Source organism: Neophocaena asiaeorientalis, unplaced genomic scaffold (assembly GCF_003031525.2).
Source record: "Neophocaena asiaeorientalis asiaeorientalis breed wild unplaced genomic scaffold, Neophocaena_asiaeorientalis_V1.1 scaffold24, whole genome shotgun sequence".
NCBI classification, from domain to species: domain Eukaryota; kingdom Metazoa; phylum Chordata; class Mammalia; order Artiodactyla; family Phocoenidae; genus Neophocaena; species Neophocaena asiaeorientalis.
The window spans coordinates 4541543-4566199 of record NW_020185317.1 but is presented as its reverse complement, the minus strand read 5'-3'; the positions used below and the strand labels follow the sequence as shown (position 1 = coordinate 4566199).

The following is a 24657-nucleotide window of genomic DNA, read 5'->3' as shown; positions in this document are numbered from 1 at the left end:
TCCAATTTTTTGGGGGGGGGTGCTTTTTTTTTTTTTTTTTTTTTTGTATTTGTTAATGTAGAACAGTTTGGAGATTAAATCATGCATTCTATAGACAACATTTAATATAATTAAATGTTTGAATCTACAAATAACTTTTGTAAAGATGTAACAAAGTGTGTGTGTGTGTGTGTGTGTTTTAAGTGCTGAGATCCAGCATTTTGGAGACAGGGCTATTTAAAAAGACTTCCTTGTATTAGTACTTGACTTTTGGAATGCAGATTCAAAATTCTTACTGTGAAATTTCCAACAAGGTATACGGACATTATGTCTGTAGTCATTTGTTCATTTGTAGGTTGCTTGAAAGTGAAGTAGGATGGTGCCATGAAAAACGCCAGGAGTTGGGAGAACCAGAGCTCATGGCCTGGCCAGAGCTGGTCACTTCACCTCTGTTGGACTCAGGCAGAGAGGTTCTGTATTAGATGATTTGTTGGGTCTTATCCAGGTGTCATACAACTGTGATCTTATGAGTTCTGCTGCAAAGGTTGAAAAAAAATTTCTGCTGAGGTTCATAATGAAATTTTAAAAAAGACTCCATGCTTATTTCAAGTTAAATATTTAAACATTGTAGACTTATATTAGAATTTCCTGTTCACCCCCTTGCTAACTCTGACATTTAGAAGCTGTTTTAAGGAGCTTTTAAAACTCTTATTCTCACTTTTAGCAGTGATACTTCAGTTTGGTTCAGGAAGATAACGAGTAGATCAGGCTTCTCCTTTCTTAACTCTCCCCGTAAGTAATTTGTGAATTCCTTTAAACAGCCAGGCCCTACCCAGAATGACCACCCAAAGGATTGACGTGTTTCAAGTTGTCAGGTTCACGGAGTCATAGAAAAAACATCAGCCCATTTCCTGCAGCTCAGCCAGTCCTTTCTAGTAAATGCCTTTTTCTTAGAACATTTATTTTGGGGATAGTGCCTGTGCCTTGCTTTATCATGTCCCATATTTAATAGCTAGTGGTAAATAATTATTGAGGGCTGACTATATGCAAGGATTGTGGTGTTATGTATGTTGTCTGATTTAATTGCCATCACAGTCTCATGAATTAGCTGCTATTATTATTTTTATTTTATAGAAGAAGTGAGGCTTTGAAGGTCAAGTAACTATCTCAAGGTTACATGGCTACTAAATGTCAGACTCAGGATCTAAATCTTAGGCCTCCTTGATAAATAATAAAAGGTCTTCTACAGGGCTTTTCCTCACTTTTCTCCCCAAACTCACATGGTTCCCGGTATCTGGAAATAAGAAAAAAAACCAAATGCTTTAAGTCTCTGATGCTCCCTATTTCTGCACCTTTGGCATCATTCTAAGCTCCTGGGCAGCGTGGGGAGCCTTCCCCAGAGTTCATCTGTGTGCTGGTAGCAGAGTGTATGGGACACCTGTGCTTCGTGCTGCCCTGGAAAACTCCCCTTCAGCACAGTGTCTGCTTATATTGGTGTCCCTTTAGCAGACTCTGGAAAGGAAAGCTTCCAGTCCCTTGGTAAGAGGAAGAATTTGAGATTTGTGAGTTAGGAGGATTGCTGGAGTAGACTCAGAAGTCATGGTGCTAAAATTAGTTTCTTTCTAGCAAGACCTCAGGTTACTGTCACTAAATGGGCACTAAATGCTAAAGTCATTCTTTACAGTTGGCAGGGAAAGAGATTTCTTACCTGGCACATTGCTGATCTTTATTTAGGTGTTTCATGAATAGGGCAAAAGCAGAGATCTCACTAGAAAGTTGGGGGGGGAAAAGATGTATTCAATGATATTTCTAAAATCAGAGAAACTGATTTTATCTTTATTTTGCCAGAAAAAAATGTGTTGATCCTTGTCAATGGGCAGGTGCTTAATAACATGTCACAATACATGGAAGCGGTTTTTCTTTTTGTTTTTTTTTTTTTTGCGGTACGCGGGCCTCTCACTGTTGTGGCCTCTCCCGTTGCGGAGCACAGGCTCCAGATGTGCAGGCTCAGTGGCCATGGCTCACGGGCCCAGCCGCTCCGCGGCATGAGGGATCTTCCCAGACCGGGGCACAAACCCACATCCCCTGCATCGGCAGGCGGACTCCCAACCACTGCGCCACCAGGGAAGCCCGGAAACGTTTTTTTGTTTTTTTTTTATAGGATAATGGGGTCATGATGGGACATTGGCTTGGCTTCATCTTCCAGTGAGATCTAATTAGCCATGGGAAAAGAGACACCCACAGCCCTCAGGGAACTGAGTTAAACCTCATGAGCAATTTGACCATGTATAAGTGAGGGAGTCATTTCCCCAGTATTTATTCAGTGCCTACTATGAGCCAGATGCCAGTGGTAAGCAAGGCAAAGATGTTCCTTGCCTGCATGGAGCTTATGGTCTTGGACCGAAGATGGTGGTTCTATTGCCAGCTGAGGACACATCCTATTTGGTAGGAAGCTTTAATCAGGAAACTAGATTACTTTTTAAAAGTATTTGCTACAGACCTAATCAGAACAGAATTTAGATGTTCCAAGTAGATACATCCTGTAACCTGGCACTAAGCGAAACACCCTTTAGCAATCCAGGAATATTTTTCATTTATATATTCAAGTTTCTCTACAAGTCTGTCTTTCTGAACATCCTTTCCTTCTGCAAGTTACATCACCATTTTCCTCAACACTGTTACAGTTACGGTCTTCATGAAAATGCTTGCATTATGTTTCTAAACAGTCTTCTTCCTTTCTTCAGAAGAATACACTCCAGTTCAGTACTTCTCAAACTTAGCTGCATGTTGGAATCACCTGGGAAACTTTTGAAAATTCAGCTGTCTGGGCCACACCCCAGACCAATAAATCAGAACCTCAGGGTGTGCAGCCCGAGCGGCGGTATTTTAAAGCTCCCAGGTAGTTCCAGTGTGCCGTCAAGGTTGAGACCAGCTGCTCTTGTAAATGGGAATCTTCAGCGTGAACTGTAAATTCCAAACATATGTGGTGTTCTTGCCGTTTGACCTCTGCATGAGATGCCCTTGTAAAACATCCTACATCACCCACACTTCATCTTAACCTAAACCTAATCTGTGTATATATAATATTCCTAAAACCAAGCAGGTTACATTTTTACTCTTTTTAAGCAGACCTTTCAGCCAAGGCCAAATCCAACCAGTCATATGTCTACAGCAAATCTTATGATGGCCATAAAATCTTTAGAAGTTAGTTTTCCTTCTCCATGCAATAAATGCTTTGGGGTTCTTTTTCCCCAGTTTCTTGCGAGAATTCGGATTTGTTTTTCATGATAGTTAATTGTTCTCTCCATTTTCCTGTCTAAACCTCCTCAGTTAATCTTCCAAACATCTTGATTTTCAATAATCTATTTATGTATTATTTATTTTATAAATAAACTTATTTGGGGGGAAGGCAGAGTAGAGATTTGGTTGGGCACTTTTAAGATACTTTTACCTCCTTTTGATAGAGAAGTAGAAAGGTTTTTTTCTTTTAATTTATTCACATAAATACCCCAGATGCTATCATACATTTTCCTGGATTCTCAGCAAAATTGGAACACATGGAAATGTCAAAGCTCATAGGGTTGAACATTAGGAACGCATATAATTAAGGACTTAAAAGTACCATAAGCTGAAGGGCAAGGGCTCAGAGTATGACTCAAGAGGAAGTATTCAAAATCCACATCAGTGCAAAAATGAAAATTTCTATGATATTGTCCACTCAAGTGAAAATAAACTGATAGATTATAGAGAAAATTCTGCCTTTCTTCTTCAGCGAAAATTGACTGCAGGAATTAAGATCCTGCCTTTTGGAGAGCCCTGGGCATCACTTTAAAAATGGGACAGGACACTAGAAGAAATGTTTTTGAATGTTTCTAATTCTGCCTCTTGACCCGACTGACAGTTCCCATGAGAACATTTTTCAGCTGAGCTGGTGAAAACCTTTCATTTACTTTCGTCTGTCTCTAAACGGAAGAGGGAAACTGATGCATTAAACCGTGGGATGATGACACATGCATTTGACTGCAAAACATTCCAGTGCCAGCTGGGTGAATAGCTCTGCCTTGCTGGCCGCGTGTAATCTGATGTCAGTTTGGAAAACAGATTAGAGTGGAACATTGATACCGAACATAAGGTGAAAGTGAATTAAAGTTCATTGAGGAGAAAAATCTAGCTATGAATCCTGGTAGAACATATCCAGTTTTGCAAAGGAAGAGAATTATAATCCAGATACTCCAATTCTACACAATTCAGTTTGGATATTCTTATAACTGCAAACATGGCCTTAGATCTCTGAGGAATATTTATAGCATCTCCATGAAATAACAAGTGCTATTCTTTTAAAAAGTGAAATTAAATTCAAAACGGTGTTGGGCAATCTAAGTTGATTCAACTTTTTTCTAAGTGCTTATCTGATAGGTCTTAGAATGGATAGGTGGTTTACTGGGGAAACCTATTAGTGTGCTGTAGACCAAAGCAGGACAGCAGTGGCTGAGTATTTCACTTTTCGTATGATCGAGCTAGTTTTGTACAGGCCAAATGCTAGTTATTTGGATTCAGGCACTCTTATTCATCTTGCCCTTACAACCTCATTGAAAGTGGCCATATACAGTAAGGGTGTGATAGGCAAGGTGCAACGATTGTTTCAAATAAAACAATCTATTAGTTGGGGAAGGGTCAGTGTAAGACCAGCTGGTAGGTTCGTCTCATGATTATAGGATTCGTTTTCTAAAATATTGTTTTAAAAGAAAATTGATTCTAGTTACAGGCAACACTTTTTGTTCCAGTTTTTTGCCTTTAATTTTGTCCTTTATTTGCTAGAGAACTTGTAGTTGAAGAGAAAAGAGACAACTTAAAGTAGATTTTAGAATGAAAATGGTGAGAATTAATATGGTTCATAAGATGTATATGCTCGTTCATCAGTGTTGTTGCTTTAACTTTTTAAATCAAAGCCTATTTAAAAATATTTAAGAGCACTATAATGGTATTGATATTTTTCTAAAGTTGACCATAATTGAGTATGTACCTAGAAGAAAAATGTTACATATTTAAAGGAAAGTTTTTTGTAACTTCAGCCAGTCATTCAATTTTGTGACTATCTTAAAAGGAAAATATTTAATATTAAATGTTTTTCTCTGATTTTGAGGATTTTTTTTTTTGCGGTACGTGGGCCTTTCACTTTTGTGGCCTCTCCCGCTGCGGAGCACAGGCTCCAGACACGCAGGATCAGCGGCCATGGCTCACGGGCCCAGCCGCTCCACAGCATGTGGGGTCTTCCCGGACCAGGGCACGAACCCGTGTCCCCTGCATCGGCAGGCGGACTCTCAACCACTGCGCTACCAGGGAAGCCCGAGGATTATTTTTTTAAGTTTACTTTCTTAAAAAAAAAAAAAAAGTGGTTCCTGTTTTGGGGCCCATTTCTTGAAATTGTGAATTTTTAAAAATGGATTGTTAATTGCACTGTATTTTTCTGTAGGAACAGCATTATAAATGGGGACTGCCCAAGGGCTTTCCACCAAGTAAATCTTTGCTAAGACCAACAGCACATTTTAAAGCAGTAATATAGCCCAACTCCTCTGAAACAGTGCTGTTACAAAGTTTTATAACTTTTGGATAAACGTACCATTTCATTTATTATGCAACAGACATAATACATTAAATAAAATATTATGCATTTTACATTGTATGTAAAATATGGAACCCCCCCCTACCCAACTTGTTATATCCAAAATTTGACCTCAGACGAAAGTGTTGAGCCATGAGAAACATCAGTTAAATATGTAATTAATAGTACTTTTTGCTGAAATAAGTCACGATCTTAGTGTTAGAACTGCCACACCCTGCCCCACCCGTTTCCTACATGATATTCACCTGCAAATTCCTTCCCATCCACCATCCTAATGATGGTGGTGATGGAGCTGCCTCCTTTATTTTACATCTTCCTTTCAATATACATTATTTTTAAAGAGTATAAGGTTTAAATATCTCTCTTAAAGAGCGTAAGATGTCATTAGCCTTCTTTGCTGAGAATATACGAATATGGTAACAGGCCAGTACTTTTGATCCCTCTTTCAAAATCACTCCAAGTGGAAAGCTCATGGTTGACACTTATGGGTATAAACTAGTTATGAACTTTATTGGGAGTATGAGTTTATCCCTCAGTCTTGAGGGATAAATGTGCTTTAGACAATGGAGAAAAATTCCATGCATGGAGCATGGGTAGCAGACTGGAGGGAGAGGAGGTGAGTCATTCATGGGAGCACTCAGCTCCTGCCTACTTCCTCCTTTGGAGACTTTTTTTTTTTTTTTGCGGTACGCGGGCCTCTCCCGTTGCGGAGCACAAGCTCCGGACGTGCAGGCTCAGGAGCCATGGCTCACGGGCCCAGCCGCTCTGCGGCATGTGGGATCTTCCCGGACCGGGGCATGAACCCGTGTCCCCTGCATCGGCAGGCAGACTCTCAACCACTGCGCCACCAGGGAAGCCCTCCTTTGGAGACTTTGATTCATGGGACTGCCATGTGCAAGGGCGAGCCCGGCTCGGGGATTGCTAGCCACCCACAGAGTTCTTGACAAACCAAAAAAGCACCCAAATATCAAGTTGCTTTGGTGCCTTCATATTCAAGTGATGGTTCCTAGACCCAGTTTAGCTATTTTATAAAGGGGAGTGGGAAAACCGGGTGATATTTAATGCCTGTATAAATGAAGAAATTGGACCTGTGCAGGTTGCAGTCTATGGACTGTCACCAGACATTTCCTTAATTTTCTGCAAATTATAAATTTTTGCAATTTATTTTTAACGATTTGTGAAGTCTCATTTCCCAAATATTTGGACACTATCAACAACTTAAACGTTAATCAGAGGAAATGTGATTGCCTTCATTTTCAGCAATAATGAATCGCTCTGACGATTCATGACATGTTTGGGGGCTGTGAGGTAGGTTTGCAGTAGAGGCTGAGGTATTTTTGTGGGGAAGTCAGCTGGTTTTGGCCTTAATGGTTGTGCTGTTGATTTTGGTTTTTGCTCTTTAAGCAGCAGGATTAGGTCAGAGAGTCAAGTTTTTGTTCTTAGGCTGTCTTCAGAACACTCTCATTTCCCTCTTGTTTGTGTTTGAAGGGGGTGATACAGCCCATGCAGCACAGGCGTGGGTCGCTGTGGTGAGAAAGGGGGATGCCCTGGATCTTGCTGAATCTCTTCACTCTTTCGGTGACCTGCCAACTGCCTTTGTCCCTGAGTCTTTGGGTGGATGTGTCAGACACATTTTATTTTCCTGATAATTTAACATTAGAAGTATTAGATTCTGAAGCCTTAGGACTTCAGCGAGTTATATGGTATATTATTTCAGTCAGACTGTTTTTTATCCTGAATAGCTCTCACCTAGCAGAACCCCAATTCAGATACCACACGTAGGTATCATGTTCCTGTCTTTTGAGATGATGGGACACGTGTCTTGATCTAAAGTTTTGTGCCAGTCAGAAATATAGCCTGGGGAATTCCCTGGTGGTCCCGCGGTTAGGACTCCACACTTTCGCTGCCGAGGGTCTGGGTTCAGTCTCTGGTCGAGGAACTAAGATCCCACAAGCTGTGGGGCGCAGCCAAAAAAATAAAGAAAAAAAAAGAAATACAGCCTGGATGATAAAATCTGTCATTTGCACCAATGAATAACTATCAGTGAGTGTTTACTTTTAGAAGTTTATTGCAAATTGAGAACTGACTGCATTTTGTGTAATCTGTCCCTTTCTGCACCAGAATGCAGTAAGTATGAACTGTTTGCAGTGCCGGTCTGTTGCATGCTCCTGTGTTAATAGCTTCTTCAACTGTGTGAAGTTTGCAGTAAATGACCATTGATTAACTGTGTGTGGATATGAAATATAGAATTCATATAAGAACTTATAAAAATTGAGGGGAAATTTACTTTAGCTCAGACTTACTCCTTAGGTTGTGTTGTAATTGTGAAGCTTTGCCTCTGGTTTCTAATCTGATTGTGTGTATTTCATAGTCCCGTTCTGGAAGCGTACCTCCAGCTATTCACAGCCATATACTGTGTCAGAGACACCAGTTGTTCTCCCCTCCCTTCTCCTCATTAGTTGCCATTTGAAAATTTAGCATAATTTTGTCTAAATAGCTCCATAGGCACAGCCCTGTTAAATAGCAGAAAGGATTTGCTCCATGAATTTGTTTTCTAAAAAAAACCAAAGATCTCCTATAAGTCACTAAAATTTTAATTTTATAAGTTTTAATTTGGGGTAGTAGCACTATATAGGGATATATTTTACCAAACTGAGAAAGCCAGACTTCCTCATAAAGAAATGGCCTTACACGGATTATAAGGCATCTATATCAGACTGACTTCAGCCTCTGGTCAAAATTGTTAAGCTCTGAGGATTGGAACACATGGTTTTTAAAACGTAACATGAAAATGGGGACTGGGGAATGACCTTTGTGTCCAGGACTATATTTGTTGAACGTTTTGGTGATAAATGTGTGCCTTTTAAGTAAGAACCTTCAGGATTTAAAACAAAGAAAGAAACTTTTATCTTCGACTACATTTAACATTAAAAGATTAGTCACTGATAATGTATTTTATGTGTCATTTATGGTTTTGAGTTTAAAATTTCCCCGGATTAATTAGTTCACTAGTGATTAGAAATCCTCAGCCACCTTCCAGGAAGGCGTGTGGTGAGATGCTGCATCCTAGGTATCCTTTTACAATTTGTCCTGGTTGCACCAAACTTGATTTTGAAAGATCAACTTTCAAAAAAGTCTTTGACTTTTGATTTCATCATTTATGGAAAGATTTGAAGGCAGCTGCTCTGTATTCACAGGGAGTGGCGAGCTTCTGCCATTACAGGTGAACCCTCATAGCCAGTTAGGCCAGGACTGGCCACCTCAGTGGGAAAAGAGTCTGGTTTATCAGTGGAGGGGTCACCATCTCTCACTCCCACTGCCACACCATCTCCTCTCTCTGCAGAGAGGGGGATAGAGGTGAAAATAACAAGTTTTATTGCTAGATCTACCTCTTTTTGGATGGTGTGGTTCTTGGTGAAGTATATGCATCCAATAGACCTGCATTTGTGCCCTCAATATGTACAGCAATACCTTAAGCCCTGCAGATCGTTCAGAAATGATGTAGGCATGGATCTTCACAGGCAATAACTCTGATATGGAGAAGACACTGCTGAGAATCATAAGAGTGATAAATGTGTGACCCTTCTGAGAGGAAAGAGTTTCTAGCTAGATGATTTTGATGTGCTGATTCCCTTGAGTCTGTATTTTGTGGGCACTTCATTCATTTAGTCAGCCAATACATGCTGAGTGCTTGCTAGGTGCAAGGTGCTGCAGGCATGGGCTTCCATTGGTGAACAAGAGATGTATGGTCAACCCTTGCCCTTAAGAAATGTACAATCTAGAGAGACAGATAAATATGACACTAATCAATACATGTGAATGCACATGTACACGCATGTATACACATAGCATGATTTTTCAAAAGTGCTGGTATGTAAGTGTCAGAATGAGGGATCTGACCCTGGGTGGGGGAGTAAGAGGTCAGGTCAGAAAGACTTTCTTGAGCTCCAGAGTTGAGAATGGAAGATTGAGAACTTGGGCGACAGAGATGATGAATCTCACTGTTTCTTTGCTGATCCTCTAGGGGGAAATGTATTTCTTTCTCATTTTTTTTTACCATGTTTGTGGGCTGCTTATTTGTCAACTAAAATTCTTCATTCTCCAAATAGTGTGTAACTTGTATATCTTTCATTCATTCACTTGACTCATGAATTGTTTCTTGGATGCCTGTGATGTGCCAGCCTCTGGCTGTGTGCTGGGCCGCAGTTAAGTCTGCAAGACCGTGTGTGGCGTTTCTTGTGGAGTGAGATGTTAGAGTGGCATTGTCATGGGAGTGCCAGTGGCTTGCTTTATAAGGCTGTCTTCATTTTTCTCCATATAGGACAACAGCTTTGAGCAGTTCATTATTAATTATTGTAATGAAAAGCTGCAACAAATCTTCATTGAGTTGACTCTTAAAGAAGAGCAGGAGGAATATATACGGGAGGTAATATTGAAAAAAAATTTTAAGTATTCCTTTACTCATAATACAAATTCTGGATTCAGAAGACTGTACAAACATGACCCTAAAATCAGATTTTTCAAAGTTTAGCCATATTGTACCTTTTAAAAATTTGTTTGGTATGACATCTAAGCTAACTGGGATTTTCTTTGCTGCTAGTGCCCAGGACAGTGCTCAGCACATAGTAGGTGCTCAGTGAACATCAGCTGACCAACTTGAGTCTCACTGGATTCAAGTAGAGTGAAGTAAAATAATACCCTGTTAAAAAACTAGTCTGAGATGAATGGGCAAAAAAACAGCGGTGCATCCATACAAGGTTCTAGTACTCAGCAATAAGAAGGAACAAACAGCTGATACACACAATAGCATGAAGGAATCTCAGATGCATTTTGCTAAATGAAAGAAGCCAGACTCAAAAGGCTACATATGTATGAGTCAATTTATATGTCATTCTACAAACGTCAAAGCTATAGAGTCGAAGTGTCTAATAGTCAGTAGTGGCCAGAGGATAGGGGTGTGACTGCAAAGGGGGAGCACAAGGGAATTTTGGAGGCTGGCTGTGGTGGTGGTTACCTGATGCTACGCATTTGCCAAAACCTAAGAGAACTGTATACCAAAGAAGTCAATTATCACCGTATATAAATTTGAAAATACTATTTCAGTATTTAACAATATTTTAATATTTAATATTTTGTTCAATCTTGAAAAGCATTGATTTTTTTAAAATTTTATAATAAAAACAGGTAACATTTGTTGAGTGCTTATATGCCAGGTATTATACTAGTGCTGTGGATGGATTATCTCACTGAATGTCGTTGGAAAATAATCAGAAGTAATATTTACAGAGTCCTTTCATCCTTAATTGTAAAACACGTACTTGGTTTTCACCCTTTCATTTTTTAAATAGCCAGTGTTTTTCTAAGCATAAATTTATTTATATCAGACAAAAAGGAGAATTTTTTTTGTATATATAGTATTATATTTTTGTTTCCCTTTCATTTATTTGCTTTAATATTTTAGTAATATTACTTCCTTCTCTTCATTTTCTATAGTGTCATTTTAAGTCATTAAGGACACAGAATCCTCTTTTTTTGGCTTCTCAGTATAGATTTTTCTAATGTGATTATTATTCCCAGTGACTTAGTAAAATAACTCATCTACTCAAAAACTAAATCATGAATATTTCATCTTTCATTTGAAATGATTATCATGCTTTAGAAACATTTTATACTTGAATGGCACCTTTTGTAACGTAAACATCCTAAAAGCCAGATTCATTCTCTTCCTGTCTTATCATCATAAAGAGAATGAGCAAACTTTGATCTGTAACTTAAAACAGTTTGTACAGATTGTCTAAAACACTTCTAAGAGTATATAGGAAGATCCTTAGTTTGCCGTATGGATTAACTTTCTTCCCCTTAGAAGAAAAATAAATGTTTACACTTATGGAGAGTGTAAGCAGATACAGAATGATTACATTTGGCCTCCCAGATTTGGCTTTGTAGCTAGTGTTAGAACCAGTGGATAGGTTTTCATGTCTTTCCTTATGTTGAAAATACTTACCTTAGCACTGTTCTATTTTTACATTTGAAATAGTTAACGGCCCTACAATATGGGGTTGACTCTTAAAATTAATTTCTTCCTTGTGATTACAAATTAAGAACAGAAAAATCTGGGGATCAAGTTCTGACTTATTTCCTTGTAAACATGTAAATATACAAAAAGTAATATTGACCCAAGGGCCTGTTGAATAAATGACCCGGGGCCAGCGAAGTGCATGGGAAATTGCCACAGATGGGAGGGTGGAAGGGGAGGCAGCCTCAGCACAGGTCAAGGGCGGTTGTTTCAGTCGGATCATGTCAGTGCTAGACTGCTGCATTATGAAAGTTTTGGGAACCGGAAGATGACATTTGCAGCACTGATTTTTATAAAGGAAATTTTCAGAGAGGAAGTGGAGTATAGTAAGATGGGCAAAGTCTTATGTTAGAGATGGTAGTGTTGTAGCATCATCATATGGGATTTGATTATGTTCTGTTTTCTTTTTCAGGACATAGAATGGACTCACATTGAGTACTTCAATAATGCTATCATTTGTGACCTAATAGAAAATGTGAGTATTAGGTACAGTTTCCCAAAGAAGTTCTTGGTAGTGTAATTCACTACTTACGAACGATCTCACTGCCTTCAGTGTTAAGCTTTTGTATTTTCACTATTTCAACACTTCAGAGAAATACAGAGTTCTGGAAACTTTATCATAACCTTAAGAGCTCACACATGGTTCTCCAACACATACGTAGACAGCTGGACTTTTTGACACTTAGCCAGGTTCCCCCATGCTAATCCTGTTGCCGTATCACAGAGCCCATTCATGACGCTCAGATGCCATGCCCTTAGGTGCACCATTCTTTCTTGTGTGCTGGGAACCCAGGTCCAATCCACAGCTCGTGGAAATATGAGCACTGATCAGAGGAGACTCAAAAAAAAGAAGGTGTTTGCCAAGTCAAAATATCCATTTCATTTCTAAAATTCTAGCGACCTCTTAACATAGTATTCAGTGCTTACTATCAAAAAGATAATTGTTCGTGAGGATGTGGGGAAATGTGGTAACCCTTGTGTACTGATGGTAGGAATGTAAATTGGTGCAATCGCTATAGAAATCGGTATAGAAAAAAAAAAAGAAAACAGTATAGAGGTTCCTATAAAAAATTAAATCTGTTATGTGACCCAACAATCCCACTCCTGGGTATATATCCAAAAGAAACAGAATCAGGATCTCAAAGAGATATCTTCACTCCCACGTTCACTGCAGCTTTATTCACAATAACCAAGATAGGGAAACCACCTAAGCGTCCGTCTACAGATGAATGGATAAAGAAGATGTGATGTATATATACAATGGAATATTGTTCAGCCATGAGAAGGAAGGAAGTCCTGCCATTTGTGACAACAAAGATGGACTTTGAGGGCATTATGTTAAGTGAAATATGTCAGAGAAAGACAATTACTGTATGATATCACTTATATGTAGAATCTTAAAAAAAACAAACTCAGAAACAGAATAAAATGAATAGTGGTTGCCAGGGGCTAAAGTTTGGGGGAAATGGGGAGATGTAGGCCAAAGGGTACAGACTTCCACTTGAAAGATGAGCGAGTTCTGGGCTTTAATGTACAGTGTGGAGATTATAGTTAGCAATACTGTGTTATATACTTGAAAGTGGTTAAGAAGTAGGTCTTAAATGTTCTCACCACAAAAAAGAAATGGTAATTACGTGATGTGATAGAGGTAACTAACACTATGGTAGTGTATCAAATCAACATGTTGTATACCTTAAACTTGCACAGTATTTTATGTCAATTATATCTCAGTAAAGCTGGAAAAATTTCCTTAAAAAGTAACAACGACAACAAAACTCCATGCTGTTCAAGTAAAAATAAAGGAGGATAAAGGGACCATCTCAGGAGCCAAGTTAAGTAGGATCCCAGGAGTGGCTGGTATGGACCATAGATTGCTTCAGGGATGTGAGAGATGGTGTGTGTGTGACTTGACAGGTGCCAAGGGCCGTGGGATTTTTCAGGTTACAAATTATGTACGTGAAAAGGCTTAAAGTGTGAAAAATTACTGCGTAATTTTTAGTACCCTTCTGAATCTAAGATTTTTGTTTTTACATCATATTTATCATGTAGTTTATCATGAACGAATTGATTGCAAGAAGACTGATTTGTGTGTAAAAGCTTAGTCTTACTAAATCTTCCTGGCCTTAATAACAAAGTAGTTTGAAACAATGCATAAACTTTATTTTCTACAGTCTTTTTAGCTATCCATGTAGGTGAGTGCTATGCTTCAGCGATAGAATCACAGGCTCCAAATGTCCAGCAAATCATTTTCTCTTCATCTTTAACAAGACGTTTTGGATATTATTAATTAGCCAGTATCTTATCCCTCAGTATTCAAGATATTCTTGAAAGCCACATCTTTGATTAAATTGAACTTTTAAAAAAATATTCTGAAGCATTACTATTTTTCAATTAAAAAATAAACTTTGTTTTGAAAAATGTAAACGGTGTTGGATTGTGAACATTAATATTCCACTTTAAATTCCAATTTAAAACTCTAGTCTAAAATTCAGAAAATCAGTGGATTTCCTGAAAATTTTTTCTGGTAAATTTTGTGACCAAAGTAGTTTGCTGGGGAGGTTTTAACTTTCAGAAGTCGTGACTATCACGTTTTTCTTCATAAAGGTAACATTGCACTTAATTATTTACCTTTAAGAAGGGAGAAAAAAAAAAAAACAGTGGTTATACACTTAATTTAACTAGATTATCTCAGCCCAAAATCCCCTTGCATATATGATTGAAGAAACTCATGTTCACGTAGGAGCCTGGATACATAAAGGAAATGTTTCCTTCCAACATCGCCTAACAATAATGTTTACTCCGGGGATGTTATGAACACACTTGACTCCTGAGAATCCACACTTCCCCCAGATTTTGTGTGGAATGAATAAGTGCTGGTCAGAGGATGTCATGGCCTTGTAAGGAGAAGGGGAGAGGAGCCAAGGGGGACTTTGCCCTGGCGGAAGCGGGTGGGGCTCATGGTCAGTGGATTGTTCTCTGTGGAATGGAGATGTGTGGGCCTGTAGGGGCAATCAAAGGAACAACAACCTTTATTTAGCAAAGTAGAAGTTTCCTGATTTTTGATTCACTTTAGCTGGGCTGACTGCTCTTGGGGTAAATATGATCACAGGGTCTGAATACCCAACAAACGAATTCTCACCCATGTTTAACATCCATTTCGAAATTTTATATGGAAGGAGAATTTTATTCTAAACAGATATTCTTGAAACACAGGTTGATTGCAATGATCTTTAAAAGCAGCCTCCCGAATCACACCACTTTTTTTCCCCAAGAAAATAAACTTTATTTTGAACACAGGAACAATTTGGAAACATCTGAAACCAATTTCCTTCTCAAGCTGTGAGTCAAATAATGGCCTTAAGAGACTATGCTTTGTGATTTATGACCACGTTATATAAGGAGACAGTATTGTCACATTAGTTTCTGACTTTTAGATTTGTTTATGAATCTTTGAGGTCTGACTTGCCTTTTGCTAAACAACATGAATTTCAGTTATCAACCTGATAAGGTGGCTGAAGTGACACCTAAGTCCTGTTTCGCCGTCGGGGAGGCATCGTGGGCTGCGGTGGAGCGGGGAGACTCATGCAGACACTCCCTCCCTCCCCACCCCCCAGAGCACCTGGGACCCCGCTGGAAGAGGGCTGATTTCTGTGGGGGGCGTTTTGTTACTTGTTTTGATTCTCTGCTCTTTGTTGTGCCTGAACGGAATTTTCTTGTGACTAAGTCGATTGTGTTTAATGGCATAATTAGGAATAATTATTAATACAGCGAGGAAGGAAGGAAACCCTTTTATCTCCTTTCACCCAGAACACAAACGGAATCCTGGCCATGCTGGATGAGGAGTGCCTGAGGCCAGGCACGGTCACCGACGAGACCTTCTTGGAAAAGCTGAACCAAGTGTGCGCCACCCACCAGCACTTTGAGAGCAGGATGAGCAAGTGTTCCCGGTTCCTCAACGACACGTCCCTGCCTCACAGCTGCTTCAGGATCCAGCATTACGCCGGCAAGGTGCGGGAGCCCGGGCCCCCCTGGAGGACCCCAAGCCTCAGCCTCAGAGATGGCGTTCTGACCAGCGCCAGCTCCAGAGGATAAAAGGAGCTGCTGAAAGCATAGAGTCAGTAAATGTTCAGTGGGAATAGAATCTGGACCATGTTGAGCAACATCTTACTAATACTGAGAGCTGAAAGGAAAGCCAGTGGACTTAATGAAAGAGTTCAAGTATATATTAAAAATCGATTTTATTATTTTCAGGCTCTGAAAGCTAGCCTATAAAAAAGATCTATCGATACTGATAAAAGATTTGCCAGTAAAAAATTAGCATTCAGTAAAGACTTACAGTAACACCATTGTAAAGCAATTATACTCCAATAAAGATGTTAAAAAAAAAAAAAGACTTACAGTAAGGTTTTAAAAGCACCAGCCATTTAGCAAAATAATGAATTCTCAGATTGAATTTTGAATCGACACTGGAGAAAACATCTACTTTTTTAAAAAAAAAAGCATTTATTAATTTGGTTAGTATTGGGGGTAATTAATTTTATGTCATCAACTATATAAAGATAATATTAAAAACAATTGGGACAATAGATTGATTTTTGGGGTCCTGAATGATTATTGATTGTAGTTAATACCTCCTTTCTTATAAATAAGCTTACAAACTTCAAAGGGGAAAAAATCTGGAACTTGGTACTTCATTTTTTTTCACTAGCCCATGTTATTAAAAGATACTTTCCTGGTCAGTTTCTCTGCTGGTTTAGGATGTCTATGAAAATATCTGTGTTATCTCAATTTCCCCCTGTCTCCTTTTAAACACACTAGAATTGGCACATGTAAACTAAAAAATACAAGTAAAACCTCAAAAGTATGCTTGAACACCAGAAAAACCCTAAAATCCTTTGAAAATGTTATAATAACATTTTTGGAGTTTATTCTTGCAAATCCTGAAGGGTAATAGAATTTATTTTGAACTCTTCTGTGACTTAGACAGATGGAATTTAAACTTGGAGGCTAATTTGGTATTAGAGTGTGACTAACTTGTTGGAGATTTTTTGATGGAGAAAGAAGAGGCTGCGGTATAGATAGTCTCGGGATATTTTTAACAGTTGTTTGATGTTCTAGCGTGCAGTTTGTCAGCCACTGAGTCCCATGTGCTGCTGCTCATAGGTGCTGTACCAAGTGGAAGGATTTGTGGATAAGAACAACGACCTTCTCTATAGAGACCTGTCCCAAGCCATGTGGAAGGCCGGCCATGCCCTCATCAAGTCTTTGTTCCCCGAAGGGAACCCTGCCAAGATCAACCTAAAAAGGCCTCCTACAGCCGGCTCACAGTTCAAGGCATCGGTGGCCACTCTGATGAAAAACCTACAGACCAAGAATCCAAACTACATTAGGTATTTCTGGCACATAAAATTCTTTGACCATTCGATTATGAAGGCACTCTCAAGGAAGATCATTTACCTGTTTGCTTAAATCTGAGCGTAACCCAAGGAGAGGATAACTAAAGTACTTAGGGGTCAAATAATATGGTGTCTTGGGTTTGCTTAAAAAATACTCCAGTGGCCTCAAAATAGGGAATTTTAAAAAGGGAAAAGAAAAAATTGTGGCGGGGGATGGGAATAGATACTTAATGAAATTGGGTTGTTGGCACATAGGAGTTCTCAACTTTCTGGGTTTTTTGGGGGTTTTTTTAATGACAAGTTAAGAAACAAAATGTAAATTTTTTTCTGGTAAGCGTTTTGCATAAACTGTTTTGGTGGATTCATTTTGGATTCTTGTCATATTGACTTGGAGCATTGAAGCAACTGGGGCTTCAGTTGCAGGTCTGGTATGAGGAAGTATGTGCCTCTTTCTTCCCTGTGAGAGTTATAGACCCAGAGAAAGTAATGATTTCTGAAACAATCTAAATAATTTTTTCAAAACAATAGAAAGAACTCCTTAAAAAGCATCTGGTCTCTCTCTCTCTCTTTTTTTTTTTTTTTTTTTTTTTTTTTTTTTTTTTTTTTTTTTTTTTTTTTTTTTTTTTTTTTTTTTTTTTTTTTTGCTTCTAGGGCATCTTAGTTCTCGAAATTCAGTAAAGACCAACTAGGATTAGAGTTTGTGATGTGTATATTTGGTGAACTAGGTAATAGAAGGTGTGTATCTGATGGGTCAGATTTCATGTGGCAGGTGCACACCCACATATACCTTCTACGGTTGTCTTTGAAAATTCAGTTATGAGGAAGTTAGAGTGAAGAACATTTTTGTGTTTAACTTGTTGACCTAGTATTTATATTCATAACAAATGTAAATAGGTAAAATCCCCTGGTTTGATTGCAAACAGGTTAGAACATATATTAGGTTAAGGATCCTAGTTTCAAAAAAAATTAACCAAGAAACTTCGTGTGATCAGTTGCTTTTGTTATTCTCATTTGAGTAAACTTTTTTTTTTTAACCTTAAGATTCTATTTTACTGAGGTATAATTTGCATGGAGTGATATGTACAGATCCTAGGTGAATGGCTCCATTGTTTTTTCGCCATTGTATACACTTTGGTAACCACCACTCAGGTCAAAACATGGAACATTCCCGTCACCCCAGAAAGTTCCTTTGTTCCCCTTCCCTTTCAGTGGTTTTAATGTATCTCTAAGAAGTCTTAATTAATAAACTCCAAAGTTGTGAATATATTATTATATATATATTTTTAGAGTCTTTACAGTTTCAGATTTATTTTAAGGTCTGTTTTTTCCATATATTTATCCTGTTGTTTTGGCACTACATATTGAAAAGAAAAAAATCTCCATTTTCATTCATTTGCCCTGATGCCTTTATCGGAAATCAATTGAATGTATGTGTAGGAGTCTAGATCCAAACTCACTAGTTTGTTCCGTTGATCTGTTTGTCCTTAAGCCAAGAAGTAGACCTTACTTTTCTAAATGTAAAAGAAAAACCATAAAAACACCAAGGTCAAACTAGGTAAGATTTAGTTGTCCATATATTACATGTATGTGTGGAATCTGACAGTTGAATTGAGGCAGACATAACCGTAAATGTTTAACAATATATTAATCAGGATATAGAGATTGCTCCAACAAGATCTGGAAATAATAGGGGCTTAAACAAGATTGACAGTTATTTCTCATGTACTTCTAAGTGTATAGACTCCAGTGCTAATAGAGCAACGCCTTCTATGTTGTGGCTCTGCAGTTGCCAGGGTATTTCCTCTTATCTATATAGTCAAAGATAGCTCTCCACCACGTCAGCATTCCTGCCAGCATTTAGCAGAAGAGCAAAGGGAGAACAAGTCCCTTCCTTCTAAGGACACACTGGAAATAGCAAACATGACTTATGCTCTGGCTAGAATTTTGATCACATAGCCACACCTACTTGCAAAGGAAGCTGGGAAATGTAGTCTTTCCTTGGACAGCAAAGTGCCCTATTGAAAAGGAGGGAGATAATAAGGATTTAGCGAGACAGCAGTGTTTTAACCTTTTCATTGAGGTATGTAATGTATGTACAATACAATAGAGTATATAAATCTTAATTGTACAGGTTGTTGAATTTTTACCTATGTATACACCTGTATAGCCTCATCCAAGCCAAGGTATAAAACAAGTCGATCAACCCAGAAGGTTCCCTTGTGCCCTTTCCCTGTCGATCTCCACCTACCTCTCCCCAGAGGTAAAGCAACACTGAGTTCTCACTAGGAATTAGTTTTTCTAGAACTTCATATAAATGGAATCAAAATATGTACTCTTTTACATCAGACTTCTTTCATTAAACAGAATGTCAGTGATATTTACCCATGTTATTGTATGTATTATTCTTTTTATTGCTGTATCTGCAGTGTAGTTATCTTAAGGTTTTTGTAAAATGATTTGAAATAATTTCAAAAGAAATGACTAGTTTTTCCAAGAATAATAAATAATTGTCTCACCATGAAATAATTATATATGATGCTTTGTAAAACATGGACAGATAAATCCGTAAGAGAAGGAGTTTAAAACCTAAAATTTGTGTAATCTTTTAGGTGTATCAAACCGAATGATAAAAAGGCAGCACACATCTTCAACGAGGGTCTAGTATGTCATCAGGTCAGGTATCTGGGTCTTTTGGAGAATGTCCGCGTGAGGAGAGCAGGCTACGCCTTCAGGCAGGCCTATGAACCTTGCTTAGAAAGATACAAAATGCTTTGTAAACAAACATGGCCTCATTGGAAAGGACCAGCAAGGTAAGACATTCATTGATCATATTTAATTATGAAGTTCTAAAGCATACAGATACCATGTTGTTTTCTTCACGTGCTGTTTAGGCAAAACAATTTTATGAAAAGTTGGCTGTAACCTCTGTTTGGACCATCTTCCAGCAGGATACCACTTTGTGCTAATTCTTATTAATTATAGAAGTCTTGGTTTTCTTTAAGGTTTAAACACGGCTTATCAAATCCACATTTGGAACTTGTATGTCAATAAAACTTCTAAACTATGTCGTGGCAAGTTAGCAGGAGAGAATTTGTAATTGATAGGTATATTTGTGTAGACTCATACAAGGGTAGAGCTACAGGCATCTTGGATCACTGCTCTCAGCTCTTCGGGGGTTTATTTCTGGGGAATTAACCCCAGAGAGAGTGAATGAAGGGTGGGGGTCCCACTCTTTGACCAAGTCTGTACCAACCGAGAAATAGATACAGGAGCAGATAGGGTTCACAGTGTCAGTGATATTGTGAACAAAGCTGGATTGGAGAATATGGCAGAACTTGGGGCCATGTGCCGTTCAGCTCATCTGCCCTAAACTGCACTCATCCATCCAGTCACAGACACAGTGCTGGACCACTGCAGACTCATCCCATGGAGCAGCCCTTGTGAGCTCGACATGCAGAGAGAACTTGTGTGCTGGCAGGGGGGCTGCTGCAGAAGAGAAACCAGGCCTTGCCTGTGCAGTGACCTTTCTTCTGCTCTCACCAGTCCCAGAAGTTGCCCCTTTTCTGCAGGCCACAAAAGCTCTCCCAGCTACTACAGCAGGGCAGACGTGCCTGTTTTATGGGGATTTTTCTTTCACTATACTGGTGTTGACTCCACGTTGTCACTGGACCTGGCCTTTCACAGGAAAATCAGTAGGATTAGACACTTCACTGTGTATTACAAGAAGATAAACTCCAGACATATGGTGTGGTCCCTGATGCATAATTCAATACCCAAATAATGTAGGGTCTGGGTACTATTTCATTTCCCACTGCTAATTTCCAGGGTATTATGGTCAGCATCTACTATAATACACAGAACAAGGATTCACTCCCAGCCTGGCATCCAGTCCACAGGTTGGTGGGACGAAGTTTAGTACTAAAGACTGACGTTAAATCCACGGTCCAGGATGGAGAGGTCAGAGTCAAGTCCAGGCCTTGCTCCCACCCTGTGTTCTTTTGCATCCCATTGGCCTGGCACTTAGCACTCTTGGGACCTGCCCACAATCTGAGTAGCAGGAGCAGTGTTTAAAATGTTTGCAAGAAGTAACTGAGTGGGTTCAAAATAGATGTGAGTTTCTTGCATACCCTTCTGGCCCTGGTTGGTCCATTGTTACAAGTATATTTGATCACTTCTGCTAATGAAATCAAGAAATTGTCTTTAATACCATATTTTCTTAGAATACATCGTTCTAAACCCAAAATGCTTTTTGAGCATTTACTAGATTTGGTTAAATTTGTGGAATTCACTCTGGAAATTCTTTGATGGAAGGATGCTTACTGAAAGATCATTTATACTTGGAATTGAAGGTATTTTTTTATACTGCTGAGAACCTAATATCATGTTTTAAGATAAGATAGCCCACTTTTGTAAGTCAGAAATTTTGTTGTTTTTATTTATTTTTATAGAGCTGGCGTGGAGGTTTTGTTTAATGAATTGGAGATTCCTGTGGAAGAGTACTCCTTTGGTAGATCAAAGATATTCATTCGAAACCCAAGAACAGTATGTAATCGAAACGTTACACTCTGAATTTGTGTTATAATCATATGGGCAAATTCTTAAAGGATATTTAACTTTATAATGTTACCCAAGATGCTATCACGAATGTCACATTTTTGTGTTTTCCTGCAAATGTCCAAAGGGGTGGCTTAATAAGGGATCATGGAAGAACATTTGTATTTTTTATGAAACACCAAAACTTTTGAGCTGATAGATTGTACAGCATTTAAGAAATCATAAAGAAAATGGTATTACAATAAAACCTCCCTAACTCGTAAAAATTGGAGGTTACTTCAGTCTGTATTTGTAATATCTGAATTATACAGTAATTTTAGGAAAGACAACCCTGCTATTCAGAGGTACACGAAGGCACCCACATTAAAAAAATTTTTAAGTTAAAAAGAACACTTATAATTCTACTTAGTGAAGAACTCCATTGGAGCCTTTTTATAACTGAATAGACTAGCATGAAGTATAATTTACATAGCAGTTTACTGGAAATTTGGAGAATTAGGAAAGTGTTCAAATCGTCTGAGAGAGACCTTGCCGTCACCTCCCTTCCAATAATTTCATCCTCATGGATAGTGTGAAGGTACATCTAGAGCTCAGTTCAGCCCTTACATGATTCGTCATAAATTCTAAAACACTGTACTCTAAATTGTGTATCTTGCGTGAATTCATCCCAATAGTTTTCTTCTGGACTACTATTCATAATATCTGTAATTGTTATTTTTTTTTCCTCAATGTGGTTCACTCCAACATTGTGACATTTTATTTCCTGAGAATGATGTTCACATATGCCACGAGTTTTGGGTGGATTTTTGATAAATCCATCTATTATTTATTAGTTATTCAAATTAGAAGACCTGAGGAAGCAGCGTCTTGAGGACCTGGCCACTCTCATTCAGAAGATTTATCGGGGGTGGAAATGTCGCACACACTTCCTGCTGATGAGAAAAAGCCAAATCGTGATGGCTGCCTGGTACAGGAGATACGCGGTGAGAGCCCCTGACATTTTTTTGAGCTGTAATCACGATGCTTTTTTTTGCAAATATTTGTTACGTACTTAACTGTGTAGGTATTTTTTTTTACATACTTCATCCTCCGAATGACCTCGTGAAATGGGTGCTTTTCTGGTCCCTTTTTTAAAGATGAGAAAACTAAGTCATTGAGCTGTTAAGTAACAGCTCCTATGAGGCAGGGATGGGGTTTGAATCCAGGACAACGTCAGAGCTCTAGTTTATCCTGCTGTCTTCCACTGATGGAGGTACATGTAGTGGGAGATCTACATCTTGAATTTGGTTATCAGATTGGAAGAGATAATGTCATTTAACCCTTTGAGTATAGTAGGGTCAATTTTCCCAAATAATTGGCTGTTTTCCATTTATTGTAGGAACACTGAAAATGGCTTTAATTCCAGAAAGCTAATGCCACATTTTAGTAGAATTCTGGGTTTGGGTTAAAGGGTTGGATCTCCTTTAGTCCTCAGATACCTGGCCCTTTGGGAAAAGACTCCAAAATAAAGTATTTAATTGATATGGAATTTCTTTGGGGAACTTTCTTTCTCACTCAATTATAGATGTTTCATTGGAGGCATAACAGGTTTGAGGGGAACCTGAAGGTTTACCTCTAGGCTAGCTTGAACTTGGCATTGCGTTCTCACAAAATGAATTTTAATGATAAGAGCACTGCTTCCAAACACATTTTCATTCTCTGCTTTTTCACTAGAGAGTGAGTTGGAAAATGAATAAAAATTGCAATCAAATCTCCTTTAGGGTGTTCTTCCTCTTTTTCAGCTGTAGAGAAGTTTTGCTTTAAGGGTGTGTATAATCAGGACATAATTTATGCTGACCTGTTGTCATGTAATACATTTTAGTGTATAATTTCCAAGTTTTAGAAATTAATGAGTTACTTAAATGAAAAGTAAGGAAAAATTATGTGATCTTTAAAAGAATATCTTTAAAATTGCTTCCTCAAGTTAAAAGAGTGTAACCAACAGTACAAGTGTTAAAGTATGACCCTAGCCAGCCACGTTAACGATGGGTTCATTAACATGTATCCTGCAAAGGCCCAGAAGACTGTTGTCACCAACCTGGCTGCACATAGCAGTGGTACTTGGCCCTTCGGCAGATTCATAATGCTCTGTTTTCTGTTTGCCTGAGAAAGGGAGGACCCACAGATAGGCAGTCCTCAAGGAACCCCTTTTATTATTTCTTATTTTGAGATCATTAAGAAAAACCAAGTTTTGAAGCATCCTGAATTCATCTATATTGAATTCTACCAATAGTTTTGAAACCCTTATTCTGCCAGGCTCAGGGGATAGCAAGGTGAACCAAACAACCTGATTCCTGACCTCATACAGTTCATGGCTAGTGAGGGACAATATGCATTTAAGCAAATAAATAGAACAATGACAGATTGTAGAGTAAGTGCTAGGAAGGAAATAGAGAACTGAGATAAAGAGTAATGGGGAGACTGGAGATGAGATAGGGTGGTCAAGGAAGACCTTCTGGAAGGGGCCATTTCATCAGAAGGATGAGGAGAAAAGGAAAGGAACCAAAAATAGCAAGTGCTGTTTCCACCCTCCCTCCCAATAAGGAGCTTTTGTATCTCGAGATTTTAAAAAAGTCACCATATGTATCATTAATTTGTGATTCTGAGAGTTAGAATGATAAATAATAGCCCACACTTTAGAGGAAGTATTAATTTTGCTCTAGTGTTATTTCTGTTTTAGAATTTGAACTATAGGCGAACCTCAGAGACTTCGTGGGTTTGGTCCTAGACCTCTCCAATAAAGCAAACATTGCAATAAAGCGAGTCACACAAATCTTTTGGTTTCCCAGTGCACATGAAAGTCATGTTTACGCTATACTGTAATCCATTAGGTGTGCAATAGCATTATATCTTAAAAAAAAAAAGTACATACCTTAATTAAAAAATATTTCGTTGCTAAAAAATGCTAACCATCATTTGACCACGCAGGGTTGCCACAAACCTTCAATTTGTAAAAAAAAAAAAAAAAAACCCCCCAAAGAGGCAAAGTA

General features: G+C 38.5%; 1 protein-coding gene across 3 annotated transcripts in view; it reads left to right on the top strand.

Annotated features, from left to right (window-relative positions):
- Positions 1 to 24657, top strand: part of MYO1B (myosin IB) — a 184638-nt gene that overhangs the window by 135340 nt on the left and 24641 nt on the right. For all 3 annotated transcript variants that reach the window (XM_024733654.1, XM_024733655.1, XM_024733656.1), the window contains exons 14-20: positions 9924 to 10028; positions 12091 to 12153; positions 15486 to 15686; positions 16842 to 17068; positions 19684 to 19884; positions 21523 to 21616; positions 22462 to 22611. In XM_024733654.1, coding sequence (XP_024589422.1) covers positions 9924 to 10028; positions 12091 to 12153; positions 15486 to 15686; positions 16842 to 17068; positions 19684 to 19884; positions 21523 to 21616; positions 22462 to 22611 — 1041 coding nt within the window. The remainder of the gene's footprint in view (positions 1 to 9923; positions 10029 to 12090; positions 12154 to 15485; positions 15687 to 16841; positions 17069 to 19683; positions 19885 to 21522; positions 21617 to 22461; positions 22612 to 24657) is intronic.